The following is a 14476-nucleotide window of genomic DNA, read 5'->3' as shown; positions in this document are numbered from 1 at the left end:
GGTAATCTCTCTCCTGAGAGCATGTCTGACTAGGTTCTTTCCTGCCTGATAATTCTCATAGAAATAAATCAGTGAATAATTTTAATGCAGGCTTCTTGAAGGGTGGTCTTAAGCCATTTCTGATATTTCATGTAATGTTAGACAGTATTAAGAATCACTGTGTCAGTCCCAAGATTGATGAATGTTCCCCAGGGTTCATTGCAGAGTTCTGCATTGTACTGTAAGAACCCTAGTCAATTAGCTTGTTTCTAGGCGAGCTCAGTACAGGGTCTTATGAATTCAATAGCATGCAGATATGCTTTGAGTGCTTAGTATGTACCAGGCACTGTGCTAGACCCCGAGGAACCATGGGCTATACTGGATACTCAAACAGCATCAGCCAGTAAGCATATATTGAGTATCTACATATGATTAGCTCTATTTGAGGTGCTAACTGCTCCTTACAGAGTTAGTAACTAAGAATTCTAGTTGTGACTTCACATTTCAATTCACTTACACAGAATGGTAGATTTTCAGAATCCGAGCAGACCTTAGAGATGACTTAGTCCAGTGACTATTTATTTAGTGACAAGTCTGAGGTCCCTATGTTGGATAGCTAACTGTTGAAGTTGAGGCTGGCACTCCAGGCCCCCGATTTCCAGTCCACTGTTCTTTCTAGTGCACTGAGTCTCTTCCCTCTAGGATTTATTACGTCCCTGACAGAGTTGCAGTGATTCATTCATTACCTTGCGTATTAATACAGAAATCGCCTGTGTTGTCTCTGGAAACATGGCTCTCATTCTCTTTTTCTATGCCTGCTAACTCAAAATAATAGTAGCAGCTTTCCAAAGATACTGACACTTTGCTGATTCACCAGCCTGGTTCCTGCTGAGGAGAAGACACACAAGAAGTGCTGCTCATCAGCATACTTGGGAAAGGCAAGGGCACAGCTGCTGCAAGTTGTAATGTTCTGGTCTTTAAAAAGGAAAAAAAACAAGTCCCCTGTAATAACTTTGACAGCTGCCATTCCCTCCTGCTCTCTGAGAACTAAACTGCACTTTCCCCCCTCTTGTATACAACCTTCACCCTACTGCCCTAGTGATATTTTTCTAAAATCTGATTTTTAATTATGCCCTACATCAAATTTTAAGTTCATTTGAAATTTTTTAAATTACCTAATTTTAATTAGATGCAGCAATTAGGATAAATGTCATCTCAAAGTACAGCTTTTCTTAAAAGTGGTTTCAGAAAAGGGTAGACCCTCTTGACTTGCATCTAACGAATCCTCTATCAGTTGGAATGTTGATCTCTCAGCAGTGTTGCACTGTTTCTTGCCTTATCTGTGATCTATAATGGAAATTTTTCTTTAGGAAACGTTTGTTAACAATTTACTGTTATACAGCCGTAACTGCCCGAAACACCTTACCATAAATAAACAATTTCATGGCAGTCATGACTTAAATTTTTAATCTTTTTAACTCTTCATTTATCAACCAAGACCATACATGGCTGGTTATCTTTCCAGCAAGCACAGGTCATCTTTGCTTTGTCCTTCTCGAGAAAACATAAACTATAGGGATTTTAATTGGATCAGAGGCTGGTTTATTGTAACCTTAAGAGACAAAGGATGTGAGAAAACAGCTTGCACCTTGTCCTTTCAACCGTGAGAAGCAGCTTCAGAGTTTATTCTGGCGCTCTGCATCACTGCCGCTGGTGAGGGCCTGTCAGTGCTTCTGAGCACATCTCCCCCCTGGAGAGGTAGGAGCCCAGCCATCATTTGGCGGCAGAGTGGAATTCTGGTCTGTGAAGAGCACCTCTGGGGGTGAGGGGAGGGAGAGAAGGCACACCCCACACGCAGTGTTCAAGAGTCACTCCAAATGCATTAGGTGGGGTCCAACAGCTGCTGCCTTTTAGAGATAATGCTTTTTGCAACAATTTTTCCTTTAAAATAAATCATTTAAACATGTTCAGAACCCCCCTTTTGTGAACCTTTTGGAGTGTTTCTGCAGAAAAATAAAACCAAAGCTACATTTAAAAATATTTTCTTAAGGTATTGGTAAACAAAGTTTTTATGGCCTAGTTTAAGCCAAATTTACTCAATTTGCCTGAAGGAACAAGGAGGAATAAAACAAGGAGAAGATAAAACCCCAGATGGTGGCTGAGTACCCCTTCTGCTACCACCACCAAAAATCAAAACAAAATAAAAAAAACTCCAAGTTACCAATAAGTATCCTATTTTTGTATGGCATCTGCTTTGTTCTCAACTTAAGTGACAAGTCAGTGGAATCCTTTTTAAAGTCCTGTAGTAGATCCTGTAGTAGATTACTGGGTTCTTCCTTAGTATGATAAGCTCTGTTGTGTTCTATTAGGAAAATAAGAAATAGTAGTTTCAGTTGATAGTTATGTGTGGTGGTAAGTGCCCTTGGAGTGTTATGCTCAAGAAATGCTATTGGTATTCTGAAAGATGTGGGTCATCTCTGGCATAGGGTTGATAAGGGAATTGGACATTGGAGATTGGCAAGCTTTTGGTAGATGTGGAGATTTGAGTGCTTTTCAAGTTTATTTCATGTTCTCTACCTTGGCAATGGAAATTGCCATTCCTCACTTACTGGATCTGACATGCTCTTACTAGCTGCTCTTGTAGTCACTACACATTGGATATCAAGTCCATTAAAAAAAAAAAAATACAACTACTATACTGATTCCTAGCTAAGTGCCTTATTCTTTAATAAAAAATCCAGTAAACTAAACCCAGTTTATTCAAAGTATACTTTCTCTCCATCCACTTATTATTCAGAGGTCTCATTGTAATGTTAACTGAGGCTTCAGTACAGTGGGCTGTGCACTAACAGGCAGAAGGGAGAAATTGGTTAGCACCAAGTAGATCATTGGTGCTGATGGGACAGCTCCCTTTTGTCTGGGATCCTTTTCTAAATCACTGCTTAGTTTTCTCAAATTCTAGAAAGCCCAGAGGACTTGCAAAGTTGTCCTGGTCGGTTTTGTGAAGAATTACTATGGGGTTTGGAAAACAAGGAGCAGAAAGACTTTTTTTAGACTAGCAGGGATCAATTGAACTTGAGCATTTGGGTCTGAGAATGCTAGCGTGTTACAACCTGACTGGGACACACCATATTATCTCAGAGGGTGTGTACAGTAGTCAGGGGTGCCTGTGTTAGATAGAGCCCCGTGTTAATGAGCAGGAGTGAGGCGGGGAGAGGTTTGAGCCTCCTAAGGGCTTTCTTCTAATTGAACTGGGAAGGGAGCTGGCTGTTGCTCCATTGCTTTCCTGTAAGTGCTGTCTAATAAGACTTGTGTATCCCTGGCTGTTGTTTTCCTAGGAGCTGTTCTCATCTCAATATTTTTAGAATCTAAGTTATGTACATTGAAAACAATTTACTTCTTCCTCTTATAGGTAGTCTAACCTCCCTAGTAATTTGTACTGATAAGCCACCCGTTTTTTGGTGTGTGTGTGCTTGTGTGTGTGTGTGTGTGTTTTGAGCCATTTAAATGTGCTCTGAAGAAAGTCAGATTAGGTAAAAAGTGCCAAAATGGCAATCTAGGAAAAGGACCTGTTAATGTAATTTTTAATTTTGTTTATGAGTTTTAGATTAATTCTGTGTCCCAAAGCAGGGGGGTTGTAGCTTGCTTTGGACATTTTCCCTGCAGCATGACAGTGCCCACTAACATTTACTAGGTACTTAACAAATATTGAATGAGTGCATTTTCTCCCTCATACTAGTTTGATCTTGATCTAGGATTGGGATGAAATTAAGAGTCCTGGTTCAATCTAGCTACCTCTGCCAACTGTTTCAAAAGGAGGAAAAAAAACAACCCATTTTTGTCTGTGTTTTGAAATTCATCTGGATTGAGTTATATCTAATCACTATCCTACTCTAGGAATAAAAGAAAGAAGTTTTGTTTTTTTTAGAAAGCCCCTTATTTGTTCTATTAAATCAATTATATATTCTGAATCTATCCTGGTTCATTTTTCTTAAGGAAGCCCTTTTGAAATGACTTTTTAAAAAAGCTACCCGCTTACTATGTCTTGTTCCTCTTTATCTTAAAAATACACACAAAACAACATTACTTGAGACTAATAAGGTTAATGTTCAGTTTCTATACCAGGACTGTATTAGGGATCAGGCCTGAAAATAAATATCTAGAGCCAAAAAATAGAAGTAGACAGCCCTCTTTTTCCAAGAGCCATTGTGTTATGGACCATTTGTGCCCCACTGTTTTTTTCGACTTCACTTCTTATTATACTAGCTTATTGCCCCAGTAGTGGACAGGTACAAAGGGAGTGAGTTGGGTGGTCTTTCTACTGACATGACAAAATAGGCTATCAAAAACTGTGTTTTAGTAATTCACAGAGAGACAGGCTCTCTATTTTCCTATTATACTTGGACCAGAGAGCCTTTTACCTCGTGAAATGAAATTGTAAATACAGTGGAAAAACCTATCACCCATGCCCAGAGTCTGCTTGTGAAGAAATGCTGGATGGATGGCAGGCCATGCTGAATTTTCTCGACATTGAGGATTCATCTGTCTATCTGTGGTTCACATTCTTACTCCTCTTTCTAGTCTTCAAATGACCTTCAAATGTCATCTTATATTACCCAGGAGTTGATGATTACACTTACGGACTCATTACTGCCTTGTTGAAATGCTACTTAATGAAAGTTGGGAATTTATGTAAAATCAGTTAATGGTAGGATTGATGAGATGTTTACCAGATCTGGTAGCTGGTAACTCATTTATTATTTGACTTTTCAACTGAGGCAGGAGAGTAGACAAGGAGATATATAGAGGTGAGCAAAAGCAGGTTTGTGAGTTACAGTTGTATGTGAAACACAGTTTATTTTTGTATTATTATTTATTAACTATTTTCCATACGAACAACTATAAACCTAGTTTTGCCCACCCCTGTACACTGGAATATTATAAGAAAAAACTTTGCTTGGTAAAAGTTAGACATTTATCATATTTCTATATAAAACCACAGCCATTGTCAGTTTTTTTCCTTTTAAAAATATTTTTATTGGTTTCAGAGAGGAAGGGAGAGGGAGAGAGAGGGGTAGAAACATAAATGATGATAGAGAATCATTAATTGGATGCCTTCTACGCACCTCTACTGGGGATTGAGTCCACAACCCAGACATGTGCCCTGACCGGGAATCAAACCGGGACTTCCTGGTTCATGGGTTGACGCTCAACTACTGAGCCTCGCTGGCTGGGCCGCACTAAGTTTTATAGCACTCCTATGTTTGGGGCAAATATGACTTTAAAGAGTGAAAGAATAAGACACAGGAACCTTATTTACTTATTCATGATGGTCAGCTGGTCAGTTATTGATGAATAAAATGAAACTTCAAATAATTTTTCCCCCAGCAAAAGACGTTCATGAAATACCTAGAATGTCAGTTGGCAGTTAGCAAGTTCTATCATTATTGTTAATATGTCCTATATCTTTTATTTTTCTCTTTCCAGTTCTAGTGAAACTGCCCTGATTCTGACCCTGTTGTCTCATTTCTGGACTCTTTTGTTGTAGTTTTGGAACAGCTGTTCCTCCTTCAGGTGTTGCTTTTCCCACCCCTCGCCCATACACCCCAACTGCCTCCCATTTGCCCACCCCCAACATTCATAATGCTTTCGTGCCGCCTGCACACAGCTGTTAGGTTAGCATTTCAAAATACTGTTATTTTATAGGGTTACCATTATGCTTTTATCTCTTCCCTCCTATTCCATTTCTTCTCCTCTTTATATGCCTTTGTGCATTCTAATCTCTCTGCTTTTATTCCTGTTGTCCTGCCCTCATCTTTTTAGTTGCCTGTTTTCTGACCACTCTTTTAACAAATAATTCTTGATTTCTCAGTTCAAGTTGATTGCTGCTTTTTCAAGACATCTGCAGTTAATGTTTCTGTATTCTTCACTTGTTACATGTTAGTAATTCCCTGTGGTGTATAATTTTTTAAATGTCTCTGATTATCTAATGTTTTCATTTTATGGTGAGGAAACTGAGGCCCAGAATGACGAATAAATTTGCCTTTGTCATTGTCACAGTGTATTATTCATCGTAGGCATTCAGTAAATGCAGGTTGATGGAGCAAGGTGTGTTTGTGTGTGTGTGTGTGTGTGTGTCTCCAAGGTGAGGGAAGAAAAACTTAGTTTAGTTCTGGCTTCCAGTTTCCAAACATAACTTCTTTTTTCTCTGCTTCATGTTTTCATTCACTTATATGTCCCTCTTTTTCTCCATTTGTGTCTCGTGTTCAATTTTCATTGTTTACATTTCTTTTATGTCCAAAGCAGCGTGGTGTTTGAGGGAAAGGGAGGTTGGTGGGTTCTACACTAGCACGGCCCAGTGTAAATCCTCCCCTTTACATATTAAATCTATTTGGTCATGCCTTGGTCTCTGAAGATACCAGCCATGTCATCTTAGAAATCATTACTGCCTTTGAAGGTGAACTGTACAAGATAGTTAAGATTATACTGAGTTCCAAGAATTTAAATTATGAGTTAAGGCTAAGGGTGTTTCTCACTGGAAAAGCAACCTCCCAAGTGATCATATTCAAAGTTTTGAAATTTTAAAAAATACAGTGAACCTATGGAAGAAGTTGCCAGGAAGGCAACATAGGAAAGAGACAGTCAGTTAACAACATTTATTGAACACCCTCTGTGAGTAGAACCTTGTTGAAGAGATGTAATAAAACCAGAGTGTGTTAAAGGCAAACAGTGATGAAGCAGTTGAGAAGGAAACGGGAGGGAACCAAATGTTTTAGTAAAATGCCAGTAGGGTTTCAGTGTGTACGTGATATCCTTAACATTTTTCACATGTGTCCATAGCTGTGGTTGATTTGCTTCAGGAGTTAACAGATATAGACACCCTCCATGAGAGTGAAGAGGGAGCAGAAGTACTCATCGATGCTCTGGTAAGTTGCACATCCCTCTGGGGTTTTGCAGGCTTGTGTGAGGTGTTGACATCATCACCGCCATTGTCTCTGTAAGTGGCATCATCTGAGTATCAGGTAGAGCTCTGAGGCAAGGCTGGACTGGATGAGGAGAGTGAAAAAGTAGAAATGCAACCTATGGGATACTTTGTTCTTTGGAACTATGTTAGGGAAGGGGTTATAGAGGCCTAACATTTATGAAATATCACTATGTAGTCCTCACCATAGCCTCTCAGATGGGTATTATTCTGTTATCCCCTTTACCGCTATGAAACAGGCATAAAGAGTCAAAACAACTTGCCTATAGTCACTCAGCTGGGATTTGAACCTGTGTTCTCTTTGACTCCATGTTCCTGTTCCTCTACACTCAACTGTGTTGCTACTGACCTTTTCACAAAAAGTTTTCGTGGATGTTTCTTTTCTCCTCTGGCCTTCATAATTCCAAATGAGGGTAGAACAGGTATCATTATTACTTATTTCATAGACAGGGATTTGGAGAATGTTAAAAATAAGAACAAACCTTCTGGCTCACCCAGGCCAGAGTTGCAGCCCTGCCTGTAGAAGACAGGGCCAGTTGATTTCTGCATTCTTTTTGGTGGAGGCTTGGCAAGGCCTCAGAATCTGCCTCAGCTATTGTTCCAGGCAGCAGCCAATCAAAGGGAGTTTACATGTGAGGTGAACCAGTAGACCCATCGTCTCATTTACACGTGAGGAACCCCAGATGGAAAAACGAAGGCTTTCACTGGGCTACACAGCTAGTCCCTGCAACAGCTGAGATTAGAGCCAGCATCTTCTGATCCCTCCACAGTCCTTTCCCACCACACCAGTTTCCTTCTCTCGCCTGTGATCAGAGAGGGCTCAGAGGCTGAAAAGGCACCACAGCTGGCCAGTGGCAGAAGTGAGTCTAGTCCAGCCTCTTACCGATACTTCCTGTGGATTTCTGTCCACCCACCGAGCCGTCACTCTCTTCAGAGCTCAAGAGGTTTTCCTTCTTTTCTGTTGTCTCATCTTTTCTGTCAGGTAGGAAGTCAGTACTGGTTTTGATGCAGTTTGCAGAGTTTATCATAGGTCTCTGCAGCCACTTGTACTAGATTATTTTGGCATGCTCGTTAGGCCACCTTCTGGCCCAATAGACCTACTGAATCAGAATGGTTGGGATTGGGGTCCCAAGGGATTCTGAGATCTCATTGTTACACTGCCCACCCCTTTCTCACCCTTTCTCCCTCAAGGTTCTTGACACTAGAAATTTCCTGTGCCGTGCTCACTGCTGGCATTTGGTGTGAATGAAGGGGTTGTGAACCCACTGGATATGAAGAACTCTTTTATAAAGAGCAAGGCTGGAGTCCAGCAGGGCCATTTGTGACTTAGTATGATGAAAATTTCTATTGCCATTTTCTTTCTTCCTAGAGCAAACTTCCACTTTTGTGGAATTCAGGAACTTTATTTTTCTTCAGAAAGAAAAGCATGATGTGGGGTGTCCTTTTGTTTTGAGGCGCATCCGAAGGAAGGCTGTGGCACTTGCTCCTTCACTGTGTCTCCACAGTGTCATGTGTGCAGTCTTACCTCTCAGAGGTTAATTACAGTGGCCCTGAATGAGCCTTCCTGCTTGGTCCCTGGGCTGATTTTAATTACCACCCTTTGCCTGTGAATAGAGGAGATGAGAGAGGAACGGCTAGCCTGCCCGCTGCCTGTAAAACATACTCAGAAACAGCAGTTCACACAAAAGCTCTCTTTGTGTTTTCTGTGTTGCCAAGCCCGCCAACAAATGCTGGACCTTGAAGATTTTATTGTTTGTTTAGGAAGAAACAGTTCATTCTCAGTCTGGGGAGCCATTACATAGCTGCTACACAGAGTGTTCTGTTTGTTTTGTTTAGTTTTTTTTATTTTTTATTAAGATTTTGACTTTTATGGCTTTATAATGGTCAGTCTGGTGTGAATCACAAACAATGGAACATTCCTAGACGCCCATATATTATTTGTTTGCAGCCAGTCAGAAGCCATCAGTAAATATTAGAGAGCAGAATCAGTGGGTGGTCTTCCTTTTTTTTTTTTTCCTGCCCTTGTGCTGCATTCAGGAAGATGTTTGATAAGTATTCTCATATTATAAGGGTTGAGTTGTCTTCACAGTTTTAATTTGGGGCCAATATCAGAGGCCTGGAATTGCATGAGCAGAGGCTAGAGGGCATGTAGCAGAATTTATTGTGCTGTGCAGTTTGCAGTTATTGCCTTGGTCTTTTTCCCAGTTGGAAGTCCTAAGCAATAGAAGAGCACATTTGTGTGGGAAGAGAGTGCTCTCCTGGCATTCTCGGGCATCTTTGGAGTTTAAAATTTGCTACACACCCATTGCTATGATTTATGCAAAAGGTGAATATTTGTGCTTTATAACAAGTTGACTTGGTAGCCTGGGAAGTAGACTCTTCTGAAGAGCAGTAAATGCAAGTATATTTGCTTTGATGACAATTCTCTGGCATACCTCTGAAGAAGACTGGACTTCTTGAGAGTTTTGATTAAATTACAGTCATTTTTCTACTTGCCAGTCCTAAATCTTGCCATGTGCTTGGCAGTCCCAGGCCTTTGCTCGCATTTGTCTCAGCTTGGTAAACCTTGCTTCTCCTGGGCTACCAGGAATACACCTGATCATCCTTTAAAGCCTAACTTAAACCTTATCTCTTCTCTCCTGAGGTTTTTTTTCTGACTCATCACCTCAGCAGAATTTGTGTTCCCCTAGCACTTTGTACATCCTGCCACTTGTCACCGTGGCTTATAGACATCTGTATCCAAGCTTGTCTTCCCTGAACTGTGATCCCTGTCAGGGGAGTGGCAGCTCTGTCACTTACCAGCTGTGTGTCCTTGGGAAAGTTACCTAACCTTGGGTACTCAGTTTCTTCTGTAAAATGGGGAGGGAGAGCAGTGGTAGTGCCTATTGCACAGGGCTGAAGTGAGGAATGAATGAGATATTTGATATGGGTTAGAGCAGAGCCTGGCACAGTATAAACACCCAATAAATGTTGAGCATTACCTTCATAAAGTCACATATGAAATACTTAGTAAATGTCAACGTCTACCACAAAGTGAAATGTTTTTTGAGTTCAACAAACATTTTTTTCATTTCAACAGATATTCAAAAAACACTTAGAACAAATACTTAAAAAAAACAAAACAAAACACAAAAGAAAAACCATTTTAAGGGTGTGGGCCTAGATAAGACATGGAAGGATAGAGGTTTAGTTTTTTACAAAAGGATGAAATAAGTGATAACACAGGCAGTATATTAGGAATGGTTGTGAGAGTCAAGCCTCTGTGGAAATGAGGAGGGAGCAATCACTTCTGCTGGCGAGGAGTCAGCAGGGACAGCAGTGCTGCAGGTATTGGCCTCTGTGAGGAGGCTTTAATGTCAGGGTGGACGGAGGGGTCACAGCCAGAGGCGGTGGAAATGTCGCTGGCCCGGGAAGCTGGTCAGTATGGCTGGGAGCTACCATTTGCTATAAAGAGTTTAATAAGCCCTGGATGGTTTTACACAGTAGTTACAGTATCAGCCCTCAGACCAAGAGGTCTTGGGTTCAGTTCCTGGTCAAGGGCATGTACCTAGGTTGCAGGATCTCCACCCCGAGCCAGGATGGATGTGGGAGGCAACCGATTGATGTCTCTCTCTCACATTGATGTTTCTCTCTCCCGCTCACTCCTTCCCTTCCACTCTCTCTAAGAAAATCGATGGAAAAATTAGTCCTCAGGTGAGGATTAACAAAAACAAAGAAATAAACAACCAAAAATGAGTTTAATGAAAGTGGCTTTGATGTAGAGAGCCAGTCCCATTCAGCAAGTAGTCCCATTCTTGCTCTCAATTAACCCAACTTCATTTGAAGGCCTGTGTTGGTTTGGTGTTTGCTGGTTGTCAATGCAGGTTGCTGTTTGGCTTGGCAGGGTTCCTCTAAGGCAGTGGTTCCCAAAGTGGGGCACACGCCCCACAGGGGGGCAATTTTATTTTTAAGGGGGGTAATTCAAGAATGAGTTATTAACAGTGAATTTTTGTGTTTCTTATGGTTCTAAGGGCCCCGTATCCTATATAATAAAAAGCTAATATGCAAATCCACCAACGGCAGAACAACTGGTCGCTATGACGTACACTGACCACCAGGGGGCAGACACCCAATGCAGGAGCTGCCCCCTGGTGGTCAGTGTGCTCCCACAGGGGGAGCACTGCTCAGCCAGAAGCCCTGAACTGGGCTCACTGCTGGCGAGCCCAGTGGCAGTGGAGGGAAAGCCTCTCCCGCCTCCGTGGCAGCGCTAAGAATGTCTGACTAACGGCTTAGGCCTGCTCCCCGGGGAGCCAACAGCCGGACATCCCCCAAGGGCTCCCAGACTGTGAGAGGCACAGGCCAGGCTGAGGGACCCCACCTGAGTGCACAAATTTTGTGCACTGGGCCTCTAGTACAGTATATAAATATATATTGTAACATATTTATGCATTTCAGTTCGCTGTTATATGTTTTGAAACTTTATTTGCTACTTTTTCATATCACTTCATATTATTTATTTAACAATTTCTTAGTGATTTCTTCTTTAGTACTTCATCTGTCCTTTATTTTTGTCTTTCATGGATGCCATGTTCTTTGGAAACTTGTTTAGACCAAGTTAATGGCCTTTTAGGCTTCCTCCACTTGAATAGGAGTTCACTTTTTGAATAATAATATGTCCTGGGTGGGGGGAAGGGGGCATCAGGATTTTAGAGATGCTTAGGCATAGCCAAAAAAAGGTTGGAAACCACTGCTCTGAGAGCACGTATTATATAAATTTCTGGATCCTGTCATGTTTGTCCCTTTCCACTTATGTTAACAGCCTCACCTTTATCTGTATTTGCTCCCAAGCAAAATTCATTTGTTCATTCATTCACTAAATGTTTATTGAGTGCTTGGTATATTCTCAATTCTATGAACTGGGTATATAGCAGTGAACAAGACTGACAAAGTCTGCTTTTGTGGAGCTCATATTCTAGTGCAGGGAGAAACGGTAAGTAAACAAGAAACAGATAGTGATTCTCTGTTACATAGAGAATTAAAATAGAGTGATGTGATGTAGTGTGACTGGGAAATCACATTGGATTAGATAGTCGGGAAAGGCCTGAGTTCTGAATGACAGGAAGAAAACAGCCATCAGAATGACCAAGGGCAAGATGGACAAGGGTAAAGGCCCCAAGGCAGGAATGAGCTTGACATAGTTGAGGAACAGAAAAAAGGCCTGTAATTTTAGCACACAGCTGGAACGAGGGGAGAGAGCACAGTCAGGGCCAGGCCACTCTGGGGTTTTTAGGCTTTGGTAGTAAGTTTGGGTGGAATTGCCTGTGTGAAGGGGAGTAATTGGAAGATCATAAGCAGGGAGTAGTAATGTAGTCAGACCTAACATTTTTAAAAGACCAATATTGCCCTGGCTAGTGTTGCTCAGTGGTTAGAGTGTCAGCCTGTGCACCCAAGGGTCTCAGGTTTGACTCCCGGTCAAGGGTATCTCTGGCCCCTGTCAAGGCACAGGGTGCAGGAGGCAATCAATCGATGAGTCTCTCTCACATTGATATTTCTTTTTTTTTTTAAATATATTTTATTGATTTTTTACAGAGAGGAAGGGAGAGAGATAGAGAGCCAGAAACATCGATGAGAGAGAAACGCCGATCAGCCGCCTCCTGCACATCTCCCACTGGGGATGTGCCCGCAACCCAGGTACATGCCCTTGACCGGAATCGAACCCGGGACCCCTCAGTCCGCAGGCCGACGCTCTATCCACTGAGCCAAGCCGGTTTCGGCTCACATTGATATTTCTTTCTCTCTTTTCCTCTCCCTCCTTTCCACTGTCTAAAAATCAATGGAAAAAAATATCCTTGGGTGAAGATTAACAAAACAAACAAACAAAAAAATAAATAAAAAGAACACTCTTGACAGCTATGTGGATAATGGATTGGAGGGGCAAGAGTGGAAACTAAAATATTATTAGGTAGGTTGCAACAGGATAAATTTTGCATTATGACAATATAATTATATTTTTACTTAAAACTTACTGCTTAATCAAGATTCAGTGTGGGTACGTGTGTGTGTTGGGGGGGGGGGGTATTATTTTTAAAATAGGAATTTCCAGAACTCTTACTCAGTAGAAAAACTCCAGTTAACCTCTTGAGAACGCCTATTGGCAGATTGTACAAGATATGAAATGATTCCCTCAGTAAATTCCCCCCATTTGTCCCTTTTTTATTTCCTCCTTTTCTCTTGTATCCATTCATTCTGGTCAAGTGGAAAAGGATGTCTGATCATGCCCTTGAAATTTATCTCAGTAGAGCCTGCTACAATATTGTTTGGGAGACCTAGAAATAAGCAGAAATAACCAGGAACTTATCAGAAAACGTCAGGCTTAAACAGTTATGATTTCCAAGGCTAGGGTTGCTCTGACTGAACAATCTTTAATGTTTTAATCCCTAAGCAGGATTTGTTTTTAGTTTCAGAAATAGTCACAGTTCCAAAAAATAGGCATGAAGGTGGTAGAACCAAGAGGTGAGAGGGAGTAAGACAGGATGCTAATTTATGTTTGTTACTAGGCGATATCCAGAGCTATACATAATATAAATATTTTCCAAGAGTTTCTGAGCTAAATGTGTTTTGATGGCTTTGACCCTCCTGCAATCAGATAAACTTGCATTTAACCCAGCTAAACATAAAGTTTCACACTTTGCAAGCTTAAAAAGGCTGTCTGTTAGAAATTAGATTTGCATGGCAAGCAAAAAAAAATTTTCTTCTGGCCAAACACACATTTTCCATAACCATTCAGTCCCGGGATTTGAATGTGTTGCTTATGCCACTGTCCCCACCACTTTCTAGACAGCAGAGCTGGGAAACATAACTAAGAACCAAGGAAAGGGAGGGAAATAGTGCAGATAAAGCAGCAGTAAGCGATTGAACCTGGTGAAGCAGTTTGCAGAACTGACAAGCCATGTGATACCCAGTGGAGTTGCAGTGTCTGCTGCTTTAGGATTCAGGGAGATTATAAGTCAATCAGGGTGATTTAGGGAAAAACAAATTGTGACATGGTTCATCTTTTTCCCCCAGATGTTTTTCTGTTTTCTTTCACATACCCAAATTGTCCAATTAATTAAGGAAAACATTGCAGTGGATTTCTTTGATGAAGCTTTTGCTAGCTGTGCGATTTGAGAGCAAGCTTGTGTATCTCCTTCATATAAGAGGGGAAAACAGCTCTTCCTTGTATTTATGGGTGCTCTCTATTTTGACATCAGTATCCCCTCTAATATGCAGCTAGTGTTTCACTAGTACATTGTTCCTCATACCAGGGCACAAAGGAGATCTTCATTTGTGATTCAGGTATTGCAAATTAGTCAATAATTTCAGCCCCCCTCTCCCCAGCCCAGATGTTTCTCTTAAGTCTCATTGAGAAAGAGTAGAAGTCTTATTTCAAGATCCATCTCTCTTGCCATTGTTTTATCCTCAGGCTCAGTTTGCATTGTGTCTGTCGTGTGCCTTACACACAGTGCTCAGGAAGGGTCAGTTGAATGAGACTGTTTC

General features: G+C 41.2%; 1 protein-coding gene across 2 annotated transcripts in view; it reads left to right on the top strand.

The window, feature by feature from the left end:
• The window catches only part of CTNNBL1 (catenin beta like 1), a 172932-nt gene that overhangs the window by 53957 nt on the left and 104499 nt on the right, over positions 1-14476 (top strand). For both annotated transcript variants that reach the window (XM_036321863.1, XM_036321864.1), the window contains exon 5: positions 6808-6905. In XM_036321863.1, the coding sequence (XP_036177756.1) occupies positions 6808-6905 (98 nt within the window). The remainder of the gene's footprint in view (positions 1-6807; positions 6906-14476) is intronic.

This window comes from Myotis myotis, unplaced genomic scaffold, assembly GCF_014108235.1.
Source record: "Myotis myotis isolate mMyoMyo1 unplaced genomic scaffold, mMyoMyo1.p scaffold_m19_p_9, whole genome shotgun sequence".
NCBI lineage: Eukaryota > Metazoa > Chordata > Mammalia > Chiroptera > Vespertilionidae > Myotis > Myotis myotis.
The sequence above is the reverse complement of the archived record's forward strand: the minus strand, read 5'-3'. Positions and strand labels throughout refer to the sequence as shown.